At 41.4% G+C, this 22985-nt stretch overlaps 1 protein-coding gene across 3 annotated transcripts in view; it reads left to right on the top strand.

Annotated features, from left to right (window-relative positions):
* Nucleotides 1-22985, top strand: part of LTK (leukocyte receptor tyrosine kinase) — a 161373-nt gene that overhangs the window by 65228 nt on the left and 73160 nt on the right. For all 3 annotated transcript variants that reach the window (XM_070757323.1, XM_070757303.1, XM_070757312.1), the window contains exons 4-7: nt 13896-14035; nt 15438-15566; nt 17016-17165; nt 18519-18619. In XM_070757323.1, coding sequence (XP_070613424.1) covers nt 13896-14035; nt 15438-15566; nt 17016-17165; nt 18519-18619 — 520 coding nt within the window. The remainder of the gene's footprint in view (nt 1-13895; nt 14036-15437; nt 15567-17015; nt 17166-18518; nt 18620-22985) is intronic.

The raw sequence follows: 22985 nt of genomic DNA, 5'->3' as shown, positions 1-22985 counted from the left end.
GAAGTGTGGCAGTTGACCAATTAATCATCAATAGGCACATAGACATGAACAATATCTACACAGTATACAAAAGAGATAACTAACTGTTGTGATTCAGCCTGAGGCTCCTCAGGGACCGGCTGCATCTCTGCTGGATCCAGGCCCGGAGGAGGAGGACAGTGAACAGGAGGGGGAGGACCAGGCAGATGGGGGAGAGGAAAGTCAGGAAGAGGATGAGGGGGAGCAGCCTGAGAGCCCCGGGGGGGCCCTCTCCCCAGCCAGTAGCCTGGCCTCATTGGATGAGGAAGCACAGGCTATAATTGACATGAGACAGAGACGTGCAGCTCAGAGACGGGACCAATTAGAAAGGTATTGGCATCACTGAATTGGCAACAGCTGGGTTTGGGTGTGGTTCTCCTCAGCAGGGTTTAAAAGGCAGGCCAGCCCTTGAAGCCATGTGGAGCGTTATCAACTAGGAGTTCTGTGACCTTGCTTTGCTTCTCGGCGTCTCTGATCTTGGCTTGTGGTCTAGAAGACTGGAAGACTTGGGGGAGGTGTATGTTTGTTATCTCCAGCATTGTTTTTGACAGCAAGAATCCTGTTTTACTTCATGGCCTTCGTGAAACATCTTTGAAGTTTCAGCGTGTTCCTGTTTGTAAGGACATTTTCTGTTACCTGTGTTTGCTTTGAATTCTATAAACTGCCTTTGATTTTTACCAGTGTGTCTGGATTCTCTTTTTGGGTTGGTGTTTGCTGGAGGGACCCAGACAGAACACCAACTAGACAAAAAGAGAACAAAGAGACCAAAATGCCTCCCACCAGCTCCCGGAGCATCTCCTCCACCCAGGTGCGCTGTGGACCACCATAACTTTCTTGCGGACCACCAGTGGTCTGCAGACCACCAGTTGGTGACCTGTGCTCTGGAAAGTTGGAGATAGATGTTTTTGAGGAGGAGAATAACAGTAAAGGAGTGGTTAGAACTTTGATTTTGGAAAGATAAGAAGAAACTAAGGATCTAGATGGATCTAAAATAAAATTATATTTTTATTTAATTTATTAAATTATATTATTTATAAGAATCCTGCCCATAAGAAACCATGATAGGATGAGACTTTGAAAGTAAGACATTCAAGGGAAATAGAAGGAACTAAAGATCACAGTTAAAGGAGAAGAACACTGAAATTTGACTTGCTAATATGGAATGAAACAAAATAGATTTGGTAAATTGTATTTTTGAATACAATGGACCAGTGATGGGCTACCAAAATTTTTACTACCACACTTTGATCATGGCTGCATTGGGGTCTCTGGGGTGGAACTCCATTTTCACTACCCCACTGCATTCTCCCCATCCGGGCAGTAGCCCACCCCTGATTACCTACTATATAAAGTGTATGTACACACACGCCCACACAGCTCTTCTAAAATTATATGCATTCAAACTCATTTACTGCAATAGGAAAAACATACCCAGAGCCCAGAAGGGGGGGAAAAAAATCAAATGTTTGCTATCGGTACTGTGTACCTGACCAAAATTATGCTACCGGTACTGCATAGCTGACCGTACCCATAGGAGTCCATCACTGCAATGGACCCAGAAATTAAATTACAGAGAGATTGTTTAAAAATGTTATTGAAGAAGGAATGAGTTTTATTGGAGAAGATTGAGACTAATCTGAAAGTGGATTTAATAATTACTAGCTACAAGAGGAATATAGAAAAAAACTGGATATATAAAAGGCATCAGGTGGATAATTAAAAGGGTTGTATAGCCTATTTATTTTTCACTTTTCTGAATGGCCCTCAAAGATGTGCACACATGCCAAGAGTTTGACCTGGAGAAAAGAATGAAACAATCAACAAAATCTCCAAAAGAATAAAGTTCACTTGAGAAGAAGAAAAGAACTCACTACCATTCTTGGATATCCTCATCAGCAGAGGCAGAGGTGGGCTGCTAAGGAGGAACGGTGACGTGTGCTTGCTCCCGTGGCTCTGAGTGCTAGTGGAATCCAGTGCAATTATAGAAACATAGAAGACTGACAACAGAAAAAGACCTCATGATCCATCTAGTCTGCCCATATACTATTTTTTGTATTTTATCTTAGGATGGATCTATGTTTATCCCAGGCATGTTTAAATTCAGTTACTGTGGATTTACCAACCACGTCTGCTGGAAGTTTGTTCCAAGGATCTACTACTCTTTCAGTAAAATAATATTTTATCATGTTGCTTTTGATCTTTCCCCCAACTAACTTCAGATTGTGTCCCCTTGTTCTTGTGTTCACTTTCCTATTAAAAACACTTCCCTCCTGAACCTTATTTAACCCTTTGACATATTTAAATGTTTCAATCATGTCCCCCCCTTTTCCTTCTGTCCTCCAGACTATACAGATTGAGTTCATTAAGTCTTTCCTGATACGTTTTATGCTTAAGACCTCCCACCATTCTTGTAGCCCATCTTTGGACCTGTTCAATTTTGTCAATATCTTTTTGTAGGTGAGGTCTCCAGAACTGAACATAGTATTCCAAATGTGGTCTCAGCAGCGCTCTATATAGCGGGATCACAATCTCCCTCTTCCTGCTTGTTATACCTCTAGCTATGCAGTCAAGCATCCTACTTGCTTTTCCTACCGTCCGACCACACTGCTCACCCATTTTGAGATTGTCAGAAATCACTACCCCTAAATCCTTCTCTTCTGAAGTTTTTGCTAACACAGAACTGCCAATATAATAGTACTCAGATTGAGGATTCCTTTTCCCCAAGTGCATTATTTTACATTTGGAAACATTAAAAACTGCAGTTTCCATTGCTTTGACCATTTATCTAGTAAAGCTAAATCATTTACCATATTACAGACGCCTCCAGGAATATCAACCCTATTGCACACTTTAGAGTCATCGGCAAATAGGCAAACCTTCCCTACCAAACCTTCCCCTATGTCACTCATAAACATATTAAAAAGAATAGGACCCAGAACAGACCCTTGTGGCACACTATGGTACTGCACCTGGGCAGTGTCTGCACGTGATTTCACTACCTGCCTAGGTGCAGTAGCATAATTGCGCTGGACTCCAAACAAACATCAGCCCACCTCTGAGCAGAGGAAATAGCAGCAAGTTAGCAACATATCTATTGTAAAACCATCCAAACTAACCAAGTGCTTCGCTACTAAAGGCACAGAGCAAACGTCACTCACTTCCAGCACTGAAGATGTTTTCTAGTTGTGTAAGGAAACATTTGCAAGGAAACAACAAAGCCCAGGGAGCACCAAGGATTCCACAGTTCAACCCTGAGTTTAATTATTCTCCTCTGTTGGCAGCATTCACTAATCTTTTTAAAGTTAGAAACATGATCCAAAGGACAAGTGAAAAAAAAATTGCACCATCTTGCATTCTCATGATGCCTCACAAAATGCATTGATTTCCCCCCCTTAAAAATAATAATAATAATAATAATAATAATAATAATAATAATAATAATAATAATTTATTAGATTTGTATGCCGCCCCTCTCCGAAGACTCGGGGCGGCTCACAACAAGCGATAAAACAATATTGTACAGGCACAAATCTAATATTAAGAAAAAACTAAAAACCCTATCAATTTAAAAAACCAAACAACACATACATACCAAACATAAATTATAATAAGCCTGGGGGAAAGGTGTCCCAAATCCCCCATGCCTGGCGGTATAGATGGGTCTTAAGTAGTTTACGGAAGACAAGGAGGGTGGGAGCAGTTCTAATCTCCGGGGGGAGTTGATTCCAGAGGGCCGGGGCCGCCACAGAGAAGGCTCTTCCCCTGGGGCCCGCCAGACGACATTGTGATATAGATGCAGGTTTATGTAAACAGACCTCTCCTGTGGAGCTCCACAATAAATATTTATTGTTTCAGATCCTTCATGTCTTCCTCAGGAAGAGGCTTTCTCAGCAGAAAACTCTCAAATATAACTCGGATAAATAAGACTCTTTCTTGCAGGCAAGAATGAAGCAAACAGATCATCATTCATCTGCACTGTAAAGTGTTTTTATAAGCCATAAACTCCATTTTTTTCTCCCAAGTGACTGATTAAGGGATACTTGACATTTGACTTGGTAGCTATTTGCAGCTCAGATATAATAGGTACATTATTGTTCTTTCTAACTTGGAAACCACAGGTTACCATACTTGATCAGCACAAACTATTTCTTCATTTTATCCATCCATCCATCATTCCCAGAAATGTGTTGACCTCCACTTTATGTTTGTACCTATATATGAGCACGGGGCATTGTTAGCTAATTTAACAAGATGCACCCCTTTGGCATAAAATCAGCAGTAAACGTATTGCCATGCAGAGTTTATTTGAATTACTGCTGCAACAATCCATCTTCCTCTGTCTACACCCTAGGCTTCATTCTGAATTCCATTAAATAAATTAAATTGGCTCAAAAAGCCCCTTTCTTGGCTCAAGCAGAAAAGGATGCTTACTGATACCTCTGGAAAGGAACTGCTTCTTTCATACCTTGCAGTTTGGGATCTGCAAGAATCTACTATAAAAGTGAATGGCTCCAGTGTTCAGTGTCCACAAGAATCTTACTGGAGCAACTTTACAATTTTTTTTCTGAAAGTCTTGATAAATTAATTTGAAAAGGCAAACGTGGCTGCTTCTAACACTTACTAGATGTATTTTTAAATTATTTGTTTGTTTGTTTGGACTTATATGTCACCTCTCTCCGAGGAATTGATTATTACTTGATAGCTTCAAGGCAGGATTAAACAGATTCATGGATGCCAAGCATACAGATGGTTATTGAAACGGATGTCCAAGTGCTGCCTCTATGTTGGTTGAGGCAGGCAGGATTCCCTTGGGTACCTCTTTTTGGCGGTCAAGGGAAAGGGAGGATCTTGCCTTCTCTTTCTGCTCAAGATCCCCATGGACAATTGGTGGGCCACTGTGTGACACAGAATGCTGGACTCGATGGGCTTTGGCCTGATTCAGCATGGCTCTTCTTATGTTCTTAGGTTCTTACTGTGTTGTGCTTTTGATGCTGTTTAGAATGTGTGATTTTTTTATTATTTTGCTTATAAGTACATATATTAAAACTTGTGATTATATATCATGTGTACAATACTGGCTTGAAAACTATTTAGGTACTCAATGGTAATGCACACAATAATCTGGAAAACTCAGAGTTAGTGGCTTTTGTTTACTGTGACACTGCAGTGCTAGTGACACAACGATGATTCAGAGCTGGAGGGGTGAACAACATTCAATAAACATCCATAAGTACTATTGTTTAAGAACTGAATGATCTAATGCAATTTTCTAAGTTGTATTAAGGGCAAAACTGAACAACATCAAAAATATAACATGAGTTAATATATATTGGTTTTGTTATTTGTGATAGATATATAATTTGAAGTTGTTGCAATTCCTGAATTAGTGAATACTGAAGAATTGCTCCTAGGGGAAATACACATACAGGATTTTGCAAATTGTTGTATCCTGTAATGGCTACCTTGTAACTCTGTAAATAGTTTGTTCCTCTTTCAGCGCTGTCTGAGCCCAAGCAGGAAGTCGCTCCTGATTGGCTCAGACGCGGCCGGCTCTAGCTTTGGCGGGAACCGCAAATATATAAAAGGAGCGGTTTCTCCAGGCAGAGTCAGTCGGTACTCGCTGAATTGTCACTTTACCTTGCTGAGCTGTCACTTATTCTCTGAGCTGAATAAAAGTACCGATTGCTCAAAACCCTGTCTCTGGGTCTACTTCACTGGCGACGAACGGACGGAAGAAACTTCGCGTGCAACATGGACAAAATCCAGATCGGCCAGGCTCCGGAACTCTTCGATCCCGAGAAATCGACATGGGACGAGTACATGGCCACCTTCGAGATCTTCCTCGAGGCGGCGGGAATGCAGGACGCCGAAGCCGATCGCAGACGGGCTATTTTCCTTAACTACTGCGGCGCAGAAATCCGTAGACTTGCCCAAACTCTCACCGAACCGGAACAAGCAAGAGCCACAGCGTGGGACGTCCTACAACAAAAACTGGCGAGCCATTTCAAGCCGACCAAACCAGCCATGGTTTTTCGGCATCAATTCCACATGATGGCTCAGAGGGAAACCGAGTCGATCAGCCAGTTTACAACGCGGCTTCGAACGGTACTTGCTCAATGCAAGTTTAAAGACCCGGAAGCTCGCCTCACCGACGCCTTGGTTTTCGGCATGAGAAACAGCACGGTGAGAAATAAACTCCTCATCGAAGAAGAGCCGAGCCTACAAACCGTAATTAAACTGGCGCAAACCGCAGAAGCAGCCGACGCAGCGGCGAGAGAATTGAAAGAGCACGGAAGGCGAGAACTCATTGCAAAAATCGACTCCGCGTCTCCCAGCGCCGTGGAAACAGACAACAGCCAACAAATTCCCAGCGGAGAAAACTGCCTCCTGGTGCAAGACCAGCCGAGACACCTGAGAGCTACTCACCCAGCCCCCTGCGCGGGCTGCCGGGGAAATCACCAACGCCATCGATGCCCCTTCCGAGACGCTACATGCCGCCGTTGCAACCGGAGAGGCCACATCGCCATCGCATGCAGAGCAACAGCGCCAGAGGAAACATTTGCCACACCGCAATACCAGCGACCTCAAAACCAGACCCCCCAAGCGCGAGAAAGGAGACCATTCCGCAACGCGGGTCAAAGGAACTACTCAACCGCTAACCGCGACTACTATAGAGGTAACTCTCAATTTTCCGTGAATAACACGGCAACCAAAAAAGGGGCTAAAATTGTTATATCACTGTTACTCAATAACCAACCTTGCTCAATGGAGCTGGATACGGGCTCTAGATATACCATCATGCCCTGGGAAAAATTTAAACTGTATATGCCTAATGTATCTAAGGCTGACCTAAATCAAACCTCTTTGGTGATTAGAGACTTTCAGGGGGGAGTAATCTTGGTCTTGGGAACAGCAAATGTACCTATCGCATTCAAGAATGTTAAATGTACCCTTCCCATGCTTATTGTAACAGGGGCCAAGCACTCTCTTCTGGGTTTAGCATGGATGGAACCACTGGGGATCGAGATTTCGGGTGTGTGTAATGTAAACTGTTATGATATGCCTAACTTTGTGAAAGAGTTCCCTGAAGTGTTCAGCCCCACACTGGGATTGTATAAGGGGCCCCCTATATCTTTCTCTATTGACCCCAAGGTCCCACCGATCAGACTAAAACCTCGCAGGGTCCCCCTGCCGCTCCTCCCCAAACTAGACATACAGCTGGACAAACTCATTAGCCAAGGTATTTTGGTCCCTGTGGAACAGGGGCCATGGGAAACTCCCATAGTTACCCCTCTGAAGCCAGATGGCTCTTTAAGAGTTTGCGCTGATTACAAATCGACCCTGAACAAGGCACTCCAACACCACCCCTACCCCATCCCGGTTGTGCAACAACTGCTACACTCCCTGGGGGAGGGGAAAAGGTTCGCAAAGATCGACCTGGCGCAAGCTTACCAGCAACTTCCGGTCGATGAACAAACAGCTAACGCTCAAACAATTGTAACGCACAGGGGGGCTTTCAAATGCACGAGGTTACAGTTTGGGGTAAGCATAGCCCCAGGAATATTCCAGAGCATTATGGAACGCCTATTGTCAGGGGTAAATGGGGCCATTCCATACTTTGATGACATCTTAATTGCAGGGGAAAACCAGGAACAAGTAAACAAAAGAATAAGGGAAGTACTTAAGAGGTTACAGGACAAAGGTTTAAGAATCAAGCCTGATAAATGTGTCTGGGGAACCAACAGTATAGAATTCCTAGGATATAAAATAGATAAGGATGGTATCCACCCCACAACAGAGAAGCTGAGAGCAATTAGAGAAGCCCCAGAGCCACGAGATAAGAATGAATTGCAGGCATTTTTGGGCCTCCTTAATTTTTATTCCGTTTTTTTAAAACAGAAGGCAACAGTAGCAGAGCCCCTCCATCGTTTACTCCAGAAGGAAGCCCGCTGGACATGGGGGAAAACTGAACGTGAAGCTTTTTCTCAAATAAAAAATCTATTAACTTCTAAAAGTGTAGTAGTCCAATATAGTGCTTCACTACCCATTAGGCTCACGTGCGACGCTTCGCCGTACGGCATAGGAGGAGTTCTAGCTCACGTTCTACCTAATAAGACAGAGGCCCCAATAGCATTTTTTTCAAGAACCATGACCAGCACAGAAAGGAATTATAGCCAGTTAGACAAGGAGGCTCTAGCATTAGTGGCAGGGGTAAAGAAGTTTCACAATTACATTTTTGGAAGAAGCTTTGAGCTAGTCACTGACCACAAACCCCTACTAGGCCTGCTAGCCCCCAACAAGCCCACTCCACCTTTTATGTCTCCAAGACTAATCAGATGGGCTCTTTTCCTCTCAGGGTATCAGTATGAGCTCACCCACAAGGGGGGGAAGGAAATCAATCATGCAGACGGTCTCAGCAGATGCCCCATAACAGACTTAGTGGAAGACCCTGTTCCTTCCACAGATGTGTTAATGATAGAACTCGAGGAAAACCCACTAACCACAGCAAAAGAGGTAGCTGCACACACGCAGCAAGATCAAATCCTTAAACAAGTGGTGAACTGTGTTCTAAAGGGATGGCAAAATGATGTTGTGAAACCTGAATTGTGTGATTTTAAAAACAAAAGACTTGAGTTATCATATGTAAAAGGTTGTTTGCTGTGGGGGGATAGAGTGATCATCCCCAAAAGCCTAAGGGGAAAGGTACTCAAAATGTTACATGTGGGTCATCCTGGGATTGTCAGGATGAAGAGCCTGGCAAGGGGGCATTTATGGTGGCCAGGGCTGGATGCTGATATTGAAAGTTGGGTTTCAAAGTGTGATCCGTGCCAAGAGTCACGGCCCAGTCCCCCCAAAACAACTCCGGCTGAGTGGGAACAGCCTGCTGGTCCTTGGTCTAGAATCCACATTGATTTTGCTGGCCCAGTGGGGTCTCAGTATTTTTTAATAGTGGTTGATGCCTTCTCCAAATGGTTGGAAATAATAGCAATGAACAACATAACCACAAGTGCCACTATCAAAGTATTGAGCAGACTGTTTGCATCCCATGGTTGCCCAGATCTCTTAGTGTCTGACAATGGGCCACAGCTAACAGCCAGGCAATTCGAATTGTTCTTAGATGGCCTAGGGGTCAGGCATGCCCTCATCTCGCCTTATTCGCCCTGGGCTAACGGATTGGCAGAACGTTACGTACGGGTGGCAAAGGAGGCATTGCGCAGGTCAGGCCCTGGGGATGTGCAACAGAACTTGGACCAATTCTTACTCACCCAACACATTACCCCTAACTCGCACACACATGTAAGCCCTGCAGAGTTATTGATGGGAAGGAAGTTGAGGTCACCACTAGACAGGTTAAACCCAAGGTTCTGTGTTAATAATAACCAAATGTGTACAAAACCTGAAAGAGAAATGTATTTGCGACAAAATGTATATGTAAAAAGTTTTGATGGAAATGTAAACTGGATGAAGGGAATTATTGTTAAGCAAAATGCACCTAAGACCTATGTTGTTAAACTAGAGGATGGTCGTTTGTGGAAACGACACATAGACCACATTCGGAAGCGAACAGAAAAGCAATTGCCACAAACCGCTGACATGGACTCTCCCCCTTCAACAGACTTTTGTACATTGCCCGAAATAAGAGACACGCAAAGAGACTTATCGGGCCAGGGGGGACCATCCAGCGACGCCGAACCATCCTCGTCCTCCGAAGCCTTCGTTGGGCCCGCCAGGCCAAGTCCGCCACACCGGGAGAACAGCGGCGAGCCATCCTCCACAGTCAGTGGCGAAGGAGAAATTGAACTGCGCAGGTCAGCGCGAGCTCCTCAGAGGCCCCACCGATTGGACGACTTTGTCACATGGCTTTCTTGATGGATGTGTCCAACTATGAGGGGAGGGGTGTTGTATCCTGTAATGGCTACCTTGTAACTCTGTAAATAGTTTGTTCCTCTTTCAGCGCTGTCTGAGCCCAAGCAGGAAGTCGCTCCTGATTGGCTCAGACGCGGCCGGCTCTAGCTTTGGCGGGAACCGCAAATATATAAAAGGAGCGGTTTCTCCAGGCAGAGTCAGTCGGTACTCGCTGAATTGTCACTTTACCTTGCTGAGCTGTCACTTATTCTCTGAGCTGAATAAAAGTACCGATTGCTCAAAACCCTGTCTCTGGGTCTACTTCACAAATCTCTAGTTACAATTTCATCAACTGATCAATACATAATCTAGTTTTATGTGTGTTTCTCTTTAAAGACACCTCTTGACCTTGGCTTGCGCCATGAAAATCAAGGGAGAGATTGGTAAAACTTTTTTTTTAAGAAGGCATCAACAAGGATGATATATCAATACTAGGCTGTTCTACTTCATGACTTTGGCTTTCAGAATTTGTTGAAGGTGTTGGCAATTTTCCCTCCCAAAACTGGCTTGAAAAATTGTGACAGACTTGTTTGCCAGTGTGCCTGGCTTTTTGCCTCGTTTTGTTGTAAGGGGTGAATGCTATGGAGATTAAGTAAATTTCTCTCATTCATATGTTTTATGTGGGCAAAAGTCTATTGAAGAATGACTATTCTTTGAACATCAATGGAAGAAATTGAGTAGCACTGATATTACCTAGTTAAGTAATTAAACAAATAAGCTTAGGGAGTCTCAAGGACTCCATTTTAAAAGTCTCTTTTGTAAATCCAATATAGAAAAGTAATCCAGGTCACTCTTAATTTCTTATTATACATCCCTTTTCATTATGAAAAAATATAATTTCATTTATTTGTCTAGTGTAACATTCCCCCCCCCATCAATCTTTTAACCTGTCGTTTTCAAACCCACTTTCAAATCACTCTCTCTATTGCCTAGTAAACCTTATTCCACTTCTATAATACCTTTTAAACACAATCCATCTACAGAGGCAGATGTTCTTAAAATTAACTTCAGTCTCTATTGTTCAAAATATTCTTTAGTACAGTATATTCAGTATTAAGATATTTTGCTCCATTCTGTATTAGAAAGTCAAATGCAAGTGTTCATCTTTGATAGTCCTTTTTAGTTCCTTTTTTCCCCAGTCATCCAAGTCATAATTGTCTCACAATTGTCTGTGCTTTTTCAAAAAACAAATGGGTTGTTTTTTCTTTGAGGAAGATGATGATGACATTTTGCATCCCAAGTCTCTCAACAGCTCTCGGAAACAATGTTAACAACCAGATTACTGCAAAGAAATATAATTATTCCATCCATCCATCCATCCGTACGTACGTACGTACGTGTGTGTGTGTGTGTGTGTGTATGTTCCATGTCTCCCATGTCTTTCACAGCCATAAAGCTATAAAGCAATGACATATCCAACATCTTGTAATACCATCTTGACATATGTAAGAAAATTGGTCAAAATTCCTATCTGGAGCACAAAAGGAGACCTTCTCCATTGTTTGATCAACTATAAGATCCTTTGTTTTCTTATCCACAACTCTGAGTCCATCTGTTGAAACTCACAAGACAGTTTTAACTGTCTGTTTTCCACTACTTTATATCTCCATCCCTATACCAAACATACAATCCAAATATTCCAGCTGGTTGGAGTGTAGAAGAAATGGGAGATGAAAAAGCAGGGAGTGCCTGCACTGCCACATTAGTTGGTGGTTGTTTTTCTTACTGATTTTATTTATTTTATTTAGCATATAGTGATGTTACATTAGCCAGGAGACTACTGTGTGAATTACAAAGAATTGTTTTGGTACCAAGGATTGCTGTTCAGTTCACTTTTTACTGATAAGGATGCTTGTAGGAGAAAGGCTGGCAGGGAGGTTACCGATCACTGCCATAAAAATTACTTTGTGTTAGATGGCGATAACTGGCCTCATTCAGTGACATTAAAACGTGGTTATAATTCACTAGTCAAGAAATATCCTGGAAGTCCTAGTTCAACTATCTATGACAATCAGGAATACTGAATGTTATAGCCAACAAATTTGGAGGGCACATGTGGGATGATGGGGAACTATTTTGTTTCTATTTGTTACTTGCCATTTTCTCACTCATCACTTATAACTGCATTATTGATCTCCATAAATATTGTATACTTTTTAAAAATTGTTCACTCTGCAGATTTCAAGGGGGTGGTGGTGGTGGATGTGATGTTGAACTGTATTCCGAGAATGTGAAATTAGTCTCTTTGTAAAGAGCTTTGGCTTGATTGAGCCAGGGACATGATGAAATAATTTAAATACAGTGATCCCCCGAGTTTCGCGATCCCGATCATTGCGAATCGCTATATTGCGATTTTTCCACCCGATGACGTCACTCCCTTCCTTTCTCATCTTTCTTTCTCTCTCTCTTTCTCTATCTTGCTTCTTCCTCTCTCACACTCTCTTCCTCCCTCTCTCATCTCTTTCTTTCCTTCTCTCTCTTTCTCTATCTCTCCCCCTCTTGCTCTCGAGCGGCGGGCGGCACCCAGGGAAGGTTCCTTCGGCCGCCCAGCAGCTGATCTGCTCGGCAGCACGGCAGCAGCGAGGAGCCGAAGATGGGGTTTCCCCGTTGCCTGGGCAACGGGGAAACCCCATCTTCGGCTCCTCGCTGCTGCCGCGCTGCAAGCGAGCGGCAAGCGAGCAGCCGGGCGGGCGGGGCGAACGGGCAAGCGGCAAGCGATCTTGGGGTTTCCCCTTTGCCTGGGCAACGGGGAAACCCCATCTTCGGCTCCTCGCTGCTGCCGCGCTGCAAGCGAGCAGCCGGGCAGGCGGGCGAACGGGCAAGCGGCAAGCGATCTTGGGGTTTCCCCTTTGCCTGGGCAACGGGGAAACCCCATCTTCGGCTCCTTGCTGCTGCCGCGCTGCAAGCGAGCAGCCGGGCGGGCGGGCGAACGGGCAAGCGGCAAGCGATCTTGGGGTTTCCCCTTTGCCTGGGCAACGGGGAAACCCCATCTTCGGCTCCTCGCTGCTGCCGCGCTGCAGAGCAGATCAGCTGTTGGGCGGCCGAAGGGGTCTTCCCCGCCGCCCACACGCAAACTCCACCATCTGCGCATGTGCGGCCATGGAAAACAGGACGCGCATGCGCAGATGGTGTTTTTACTTCCGTGCCGCTACATCGCGAGTTATCGATTATTGCGAGGGGTCTTGGAACGGAACCCTCGCGATAATCGGGGGATCACTGTAAATGCATTTGATTTTGCTTCTGATTTTAAGGAATGGATCTAGGAGAGGAATATTTTATCAATCTTTGAAAAGGCTTGTCCTAAAAATTAGAAGATAAAGCAATTTGTGTCAATATGGTCTATGTTCAATGATAAGCTTGAAATTTTGATTACATAAACCATTCATAGTTGTATGAATTCATTCTTCCCCCCTTACGTATTTCCTTCCTTCTCCCCCCTTCCTTGCATCCTTCCTCCCATTCTCCCTCTCTCCCTCTCTCCCTCTCTCCCTTCCCTTTGCATTTCATTTCCATCCATCCGTTTGTCTGTCACATTTAGTTATTAATTACCATAATAGATCTAGATTTTCTTCATTGTACACACTACAACTATACTGTTTTTGCCTGATGCTCCCATAGTTCCCTGTTTTCATTACTAAAAAATAATTAAAAACAAATTAAAAACAAATTAATAAAATCAGTTTTAATTAATGCTTGCCTTATATGGTAGTGTCAAGCAAAATATTTAAAGTAGTGACATTTGCTGACAATATAGTTTAGTCATAAAGTAGTTTATAAGTGGTATTAGGGGGCATATCAGTTTCAGATCATAGCAAAATATTATTACTAATATGTAAATATTTTCTACGTAATTGACCAAAGCTGCACAATTGTAAAAATATAACTTGAGATATATGTGAAATCCTTTGGTACATTTATGCTTTTTATGGATAAACACATTTATTAACCATGCTAACTGCTTTGATTTTCAGGGTAAAATGGAAAATTCTAATAGGCTCAATTGGACAAATGGAAAGGCCTTTTGAGATCACTTTGCTGTATTCAAGTTGTGATGAAAAGAATTCTGGACTTTTGGCACTGGGATCATTGCAACTTCAAAATTGCCTTCACGGTATGTAGGAATTAACATCTAAAAAAAATGTGATCTTTGGATAAGATAAACATCCCACTGACAGTTTCTGGCCTAAGATTCAACAACAAGCTGTTAAGTAAATAACTTTAAAATCTATTATTATCAATTTAAATTTTACTGTTTTATATCTAAACCAGAATAAGTAAACTGTGGCTTCTAAATCCCGTCGTTACTGGTTTGTGCACTCACATAGAAATGTCACGGGAACATATTATCACATCTGGTGGTTATGCCCGGAAGCAAGAAAATTTTGGATTAGAACACAGAGCTGGCTGGAAGAAATATTGGAATATAAATTAGAAACAAAACCAGAAATGTATTTATTAGGAATAATCAGAGGTCAACACAGCAAAGAAGACTATTATTTAATAACACACATATTAACATCAGCAAGATTGGCATTCGCACAAAATTGGAAACAAGAAAAGACACCAAATGAAGAGATGGTGATCAAGAAAATGTTAGACTGCGCTAAATTAAGTAAATTAATATATGAATTACAGGATAAACAAAATAAGAACCACTACAGTGTGGGGAGAAACTGTATAACTGTATAGAAAAAAAATAAGAAAAGGAATTAGTATTAAGGAAATATAATTAAAAAAAACCAGAATTGTAAAATATTAATTATTATGTATATAGATAAGTATAAATGTTTAATGTTGTTTGTATGTTTGTCGATATAAAATAAAATTAAAAAATATTTTTTTAAAAAAAGAAATGTCCCGGGTGGATGGATGGATCATCCCACCACCACCACCACCGGTTTACCAAATCGGACAGAATTGGGAGCAACCCACCACTGTCCTTAAGCCCTATTCTTAGCATTACGCAGCCCAAACTGCTGAAAATTCCTATCAGTTTTCAATGGAAAATTAAACAAAATGGGTGCTAAGCCTTCATATAGGTTTAAAAGGCAGGATTTACTGCTAAAACTTAAAAATGGGCCCATTCTCTTTACCACTACTACTATTGATTCATTATTTTAAGTATTGGGAATTTTAGAGTGTATTTTAATTTAGATTTCTTACATGTTTTGTATTAATCTTTGTTCTGAGCTGCTCTGAGTCTAAGGAGAAGGCCGGTATAGGTATATAATTAATAAATAATAATAAAATAAGTAAATAAATACTTATAGCTTCAGGTGACCTTGGATTGAAGATTGCATATACCCAGTGCAGTTCAGTTTGGGTTTCAATCCATTGCACAATTGGAGAAGATCCAGAAGATGATAAAAAGCATTATCTGACTTCTTCTAGATTGATACACATCCTAGAAAGCTCATAACCACAGAGTCCAGGCCATAATTGCGATACATTTTAAAAGTCGTCAAAGAAGGCTGGTTTAAGTATTGATATTTGTTTGTTTGTTTTCCCTTCAGATAAACATCTTTACAACTTTGATGAGGGACCTCCTATCCCCTGCCCACATGAGGGCTGTGTCAGCCACCTACAGGTTTGCAGCTTCAATTCTGATTGTCCAACCAAAGAAGAAGAAGAATCCCTCTGTGGTAAATATAAATTTGCCTGTCTCTTTCTTTCAGGAACTTCTTACTTGTCAACTATTGTAAGAAAGAAAATACTAAGCCCATCCTTTTGTTCTTTATTAATCTTCCAAAAACTTCAGCAAAGAAGGAACAAAAAATATTGATTGCCAGGTACTGAAGGCAGGGCAAGAAGCAATAATAATAATAGTAATAATAATAATAATAATAATAATAATAATAATAATAATAATAATAATAATAATAATAATAACAATAATAATAATAATAATAATTATTATTATTATTATTATTTATTAGATTTGTATGCCGCCCCTCTCTGTAGACTCGCAACACAATAAAACACTTCATAACAAATCTAATAATTTACAATTTAAAATATTTTTAAAACCCCATTATTAATCAGACATACGTACAAACATACCATACATAAATTGTATAGGCCCGGGGGAGATATCTCAGTTCCCCCATGCCTGATGACAAAGGTGGGTTTTGAGCAGTTTACGAAAGGCGAGGAGGGTGGAGGCAGTTCTAATCTCTGGGGGGAGCTGATTCCAGAGAGTCGGGGCCACCACAGAAAAGGCTCGTCCCCTGGGGCACGCCAAACGACATTGTTTAGTTGACGGGACCCAGAGAAGGCCCACTCTGTGGGACCTAATCGGTCTCTGGGATTCGTGCAGCAGAAGGCGGTCTCGGAGATAAAGGAGAGAACCAACCTAAAATTAAGGATACATTTCCTGAAAATTAGAGCAATTAATTAGTGGAACTATCTGCCTCTGGAAGTTGTGGGTACTCCAGCACTGGAGGTTTTTAAGAAGAGGTTAGACAAAAGTTTGTCTGAAATGGTGCTTGAGCAAGGGATTGGACTAAAAGACCTCCAAGGTCCCTTTCAACTCTGTTATTCTATCAGAGCCGAGGTGTTATTCTGTCTAGAGCCAGTGTGGTGCAGTGGTTACAGTGCAGCACTGAAGGCTACTTCAGATAATTGCTAGCTGTAGTTCAGCAGTTCAAATCTCACCACCCACTCAAAGTTGACTCAGCCTTCCATCCTTCCAAGGTCGGTAAAATGAGGACCCAGATTGTTGGGGGCCATATGCTGATTCTGTAAACTGCTTAGAGAGGGCTGTAAAAGCACTACGGGGTGGTATATAAGTCTAAATGCTATTGTTATTGCTATTTGTTGTTACTTTCACAAATGACTATTATTCCCAGTGCTAGCATTATTTTCTAGATCAGAAAAGACCATACTATTTGGATCTTGACAGTTTGATGGATGCTGGTCCCTAAGCTGTTGAAATTTTTCAATTCATTTATTTCATACTAAGAATAGTAAGAAGAGAAATATTTAATGATTTGGTAGAAATGTAAAATTTTCTGTACAAAGTTAACTGTACTTCACAACATATTGTGCTGATCTTTTTGTATGTTTGCTTTATAAATATTACTTTTTTCCAGATAGCTTAACAGAGGGGGCACATTGTTCTTTTGAGGAAGGTACCTGTGGTTGGACAATAGATGGAAATATAAATTCTTCCTGGTCTCTTAATGATTTTTCAAGGATGCACGAAAACCAGATTGGAGGATCTGCCTTACAAGTCACTGGAGGTATAGTAAATTTGATTATAAAAGAAAATCTCTATTTTTTTTTTAAGATGGAGATTAAATGAAGTACTCTTACAGAAAGAAGCAATTGTTGAGGACTATAAAGAGAAGAAGAATACTTTGAAATTAATTTAAACTAAGGCATTGACTTTAGAATAGTTCTGGATGAAAGTAAAGTCTTGATTAGAGATTGTCTAATTCAAAATAATCATGAAATTATGAAGGAGAAAGAGAAAACACAAAATATCCTGGATGAGATTAAAAGAAAAGAATTAAAGAACTCCCTAGGGAATCTAGGTATCTTTCAACAAATTAAGATTTTAAAGCAACAGTTAACAATGATAAAAATGGAAATAAAATTGAATTCTATAAAATATTTTGAATTTGCGAACAAATCAGAGAAATGGTTGGCATATAAATTGGGAAAAGAAAGGGAAAAGAAAATGATATTGAAATTACCAGAGGATGATAATATAGGAACAGATAATGTTGCTATACAAGAAACATTGTATCAGTATTAATTTTATATAAAGGGCATGATATTCCATTGGAGAAAATAGAATAATACCTTAGAAAACAAAATATACAGAAGAAGAAGACAAATTATTAATGGATCTGTAATAATAAAGAGGTTTTGGAAGCTATACAAAAGATTAAACCAGGAAAGCGGATCAGAAATTTTGTAATTATTCTTGCATTGATTAGGTCCCACAGAGTTGGCCTTCTCTGGGTCCTGTCGACTAAACAATGTCGTCTGGCGGGTCTCAGGGGAAGAGCCTTCTCTGTGGTGGCCCCGACCCTCTGGAACCAGCTCCCCCCTGAGATTAGAATTGCCCCCACCCTCCTTGCCTTTCGTAAACTCCTTAAAACCCACCTCTGCTGTCAGGCATGGGGAAACTGAAATAACTTCCCCAGGCCTATATTGTGTATGTATGGTGTGTTGTGTGCATGTTTTAAAATTATGGGTTTTTAGTTTAAATTATTAGATTTGTATTACATATTGTTTTGCTACTATTGTTGTGAGCCGCCCTGAGTCTACAGAGAGGGGCAGTATACAAATTTAATTAATAATAATAATAATAATTATTATTATTATTATTATTATTATTATTATTATTTGCTACAAAGAAAGCAGACTTTTTTTCCTTATTATTTGTTTTTTACATTTTGGTTTTGCATTTTGTCCTATAGCTTCTCTTTCATAACTTTCAGGATATCATAAAATATTCTAGTTTCCAGAATAACATAAAATGATATCCTTGGTGAAGCATCAGTGTGTTTGTTTTAATATAGTGTAAATTCTACTTTATAGCTCAGTACCAAAATATTACTGAAATGTATTTTCCGACCCCCCAGGTCATTTTTTGTATCTGCATGTCGATAGTGAAGACACAGATGGTCTTGCCCGGATATACAGCGCTGATCTTCCAGCCATTCTTGCTAATGGATCATATAAGGTACTTTAACCGCTTCCTTAGGCAACCAAATTTAATTTTGCAGTGTGTGATTTTAGTGACATGCAGGGTTTTGTTTTTGTTTTGTTTTTTAATTTTATACTATATTAATTTTGCTCAAGAGTGTCAAAATGATTCTGCACAAAAGATCTGTAGTAACAGTTTTACGCCTAATAACCACCACTGTGCATGCCATAGAAACAGGGTGTACCATCAGCCCCAATCCAGTTTGAAACTAGGTCCAAGTTGATTTTAAAAAAACAAAAAAAACAAGCATATGATTCTATTTGGGTGTTGGATTCAATTTTCTGCTTTAAAAAAAGAAATCAAAAGGGTTGTGAAATTTGAGATTTCTCACAACTTAAAGAACAAGATTGCCTTGACATGACAGGAGAATATTATTTATTTATTCAATTTTTTATGCTGCCCTTCTCCTTAGACTCAGGGTGGCTTACAACATGTTAGCAATGACACTTTTTAACAGAGCCAGCATATTGTCTTCGGAGAGGGGCGGCATACAAATCCAAATAATAAATAAATAAATAATATTGCCCCCACAATCCGGGTCCTCATTTCACCCACCTCCTAAGGATGGAAGGCTGAGTCAACCTTGAGCCGGTGATGAGATTTGAACCACTGACCTACAGATCTAGCAGTCAGTTTTAGTGGCCTGCAGTACTACACTCTACCACTGCGCCACCTCGACTCATCAGAATAGCAGGAAATGTTCCCCTGTTCTTATGCCATCCAAACCATCAGTGCACAAGCACTGTAATATGAGGAAACCATGAAGCTTCAAGGACTGCAGACTGTATTACAATAATCTAAGCAGAAAGTAACCAAAGGCTCCAGTCCAGTGAAGGGCTCCCCGTTGCCAGCGCTCCCAGTGACAGGCATGCATGTGCATCCCAATGCATGCACACACTCATTCATGTGCAATTCAGCTTCTGCACATGTGCAAGAATCAAAATCTCATGTGAGGATGCTCATGTGCATGGAATTTTGATGATTGACATGCGTGGAAGCAAAAAAAATGCTGACAGTTGGTGAAATCTTGTGCACGCGAACGTCATCACATGCAATTTCACTTTCTGCACATGTGCAGAAGCTGAATCTCATGAGGGCATGCGCATGCATCAGGAACATTGAGATGCATGTATACCGGGATGGCATACTGGACCGTCCATTTACTGCAGCCCAATGCTGCTCCAGTCTAGGAAAGGATGCAGTTCAGGGGTGGGTTCCTTTCACCTTTTGCAACTGGTACACATTGCTGCACTTGTGCATGTGCGCACATACCCGCTTGCATGATTTTACTTCTGTGCATGCTCAGAGGTACATTTCATCCTGAAAGACAGCTGGGGAGCTGCTCAGCTGGGCTTCAGATGAAGAAATAAAGGTTGGTATTTGTTCTGTCTGGGTTTTCCCAGACCTCAACACCAACTGAAAAAACAGCCAGACACTCTGGTAAAAGCCAAAAGTATTTTATAGCTGGAAAAAATAAGCACAAAGGAAAACCTATCTTCACAACAGACAGGCTATAATACGTTACAGCAGGGTCCTGATGTCTAGTCAATACCACAAGCTTCTTGCTGGCACACCCCCCCCCAAGGTTTCAATAGTCCAAGGCACAAACCAGGATTGTAAGCCACCAAAGTTCACAGACAGGTCTCACGAATCTCCAAGATAAAACTCCACAAGCCAGGAAGGGTGGGTCCGCCTTTTATCCTTTCCCAAGAGCACCACACCCAAACCCAGCTGTGACCTCTAATGCTGGAAATACTTAGCCAATTGAGTCCGTCTCTGATTAGCTCTCCTTTGTCGCATATCTATGATGTCTTGAGCATTTTCCCCTAAGGAATCCAGGCTGCTTGCTGGGGAGAGCTCCCCCTGGTGGGACTCTGGCTGTCCTTCTTCTTCAGCCTGGGATTCCTCTTCCTCGTCAGTCTGCACCTCCTGTTCCTCAGCCTCTCCCTCTGAGCTGGAAACCGACAGAAGGTCAGCCATTCCCGGAGGGGTCCCAGACTGAACCACAACAGTATTAACCCGAGGACAGGCGGGAGGGCTTTTTTCCAAAGCAAAGGATGAGGAGAAGCCATCCAAACCTGAAAAATCACCCAAAATTATGAGAAAAACATGGCGGTGTGCATGGACCGGTAGCCGTCACACCAAAATTACATCATCAGCAGGCCACAACTGGAGCATTTGCACTGGACTGGACTGGTAGGAACCCACCACTGTTGCAGTTGGTGCACAAAATGAATCGGTGCAATGCCTACAACCCCCAGGGAACCCCCAAATCAGGCACCAGATCTATTTCAGGAATAGCAATCTTGGGTGATATTTCATTGTAGTACCATATAAGGTGAAATGTAAGAATGAATTACCATATAAGGTAATGTAGAATGTAAAGCATGCTCATGCTGGGTCCTTGGGTGTGAACTGCAATGTGATTGGGCCAGAGCATTATAATATGCAGATGAACCTCACCATTCCTTTGTTGGTCTTGTTGGTTTGGTCGTTGGTTGTTTACTGTTGGTGGTTGGCTGGCTGGAGCAGTTTGAGCCTGAATTAGAAGATATTGAGTAGAACTGAGATAGTGATACCAAGAAACCTGGATTGGTTTAGTATGTACTAGAAACTAATACATACTAGTACAGTGATGGTGAACATTTTTTCCCTCCGGTGTTGCAAGAGCGTGTGTGCATGCTATTATGCATGTGCAAGTGCCCACACCCACAATTCAATGTCTGGGAAGGGCAAAAATAGCTTCCCCCACTCCATGGAGGCCCTCTGGAGGCTGGAAACTGGCCTGTTTTCCAACTTCTGGTGGGCCCAGTAGGCTTGTGTTCCGCCCTCCCCAGGCTCCAAAGGCTTCCCTGGGGCTTCCCTGGAGCTGGGGGAGGGTAAAAACACCCTCCTCCATCCCCTCGGAGGCTCTTTGGAAGCCAAAATCACTCTCACAGAGCCAATGAGTGAGCCAAAAATCAATTGGCTGGCACACACATTCACGGTGGAGCTGAGCTAGGGCAACAGCTTGCGTGCCAGCAGATATGGCTCTGCTTGCCACTTTTGGCACGCATGCCATAGGTTCACCATCACTGGTTTACTATCTACTTGTAACCTGAATTGGTTGAATATCTACTTGTAAGTAAGCTGATACTTGCAGAGTATCAGCTTACTTACAAGCAGAGTAAACTGTTTTATACAAACGTGTCTTCATTCATTTATCTGGTTCATTAAATTGCCACAGTATACACAGATTAAACCAATGCCACCTCCTGACGATTTAACATCTGGACCAAAAACTAATTATTCCAATTCCTCGTATGGTAAAAAAAAGTTTTTAAAAAAGAACTGTATACTTTTTCGGCTGTTACTATTCTTAATCACATCGAATTAATTAGATCAAAATGTTTCAATTTGCTCAAAAATCTCCTCCATGTCAATTTTCATATATTATTATTATTTATTATTATTATTTATTAGATTTGTATGTCGCCCCTCTCCGAAGACTCGGGACAGCTCACAACAGTAATAAAAAAACAGTATAATAATGGAACAAATCTAATAATAAAAATTACATAAAAAACCCCAACAATTAAAAACCATACAACACATACATACCAAACATAAAATATAAGAAAGCCTGGGGGAGATGTCTTAGTTCCCCCATGCCTGGCGATATAGGTGGGTCTTGAGTAACTTGCGAAAGACAAGGAGGTGGGGGCCGTTCTAGTCTCTGGGGGGGAGTTGATTCCAGAGGGCCGGGGCTGCCACGGAGAAGGCTCTTCCCCTGGGGCCTCTTCCATAATAAATACCCTTTAAAATAAAATAAAAGAAGAACCTTAAGGGGTTATATTGTAAATTAATTTGAAATTAATGGTATCTTTTTCTCTGTACACGTGATTGGAGAAGAAAAATTTAAAAAAAAATCCACCCCCAAATTGCCACAGTATATTCTGATATCTTATCTAGTCCTCCTGCATTACTCTGCTTATATATACAGTATATGGACAATCTATCCCAGAGAGGGCTTGAAAGGTTCATCAGGGAGCAACCTGCTAAGAAGAGATACTGGAATCCAGCCATCCTCCTGAAGAGCTGCACATCCAAAGGCATCCTCACATCAGTTCGGGGGCCTTTATTTATTTATTTGTTTGTTTGTTTGTTTGTTTGTTTATTTTATTTGTTTTGTCCAATACACAATAATACACGATGAAGGTTATAGAGGATACATAAGAGTAGAATGTATCAAAGAGAGTACAGAAGAGAAATATAGGAGTAAAATATAACTAGAGAGAATAGCAGAAAATATAAGAGATAAAAGAGATATAATAGATAGATAATGGATAGAAGAGACAGAAGA

This window comes from Erythrolamprus reginae, chromosome 1 (assembly GCF_031021105.1).
Source record: "Erythrolamprus reginae isolate rEryReg1 chromosome 1, rEryReg1.hap1, whole genome shotgun sequence".
NCBI classification, from domain to species: Eukaryota; Metazoa; Chordata; class Lepidosauria; order Squamata; family Dipsadidae; genus Erythrolamprus; species Erythrolamprus reginae.
The sequence above is the reverse complement of the archived record's forward strand: the minus strand, read 5'-3'. Positions and strand labels throughout refer to the sequence as shown.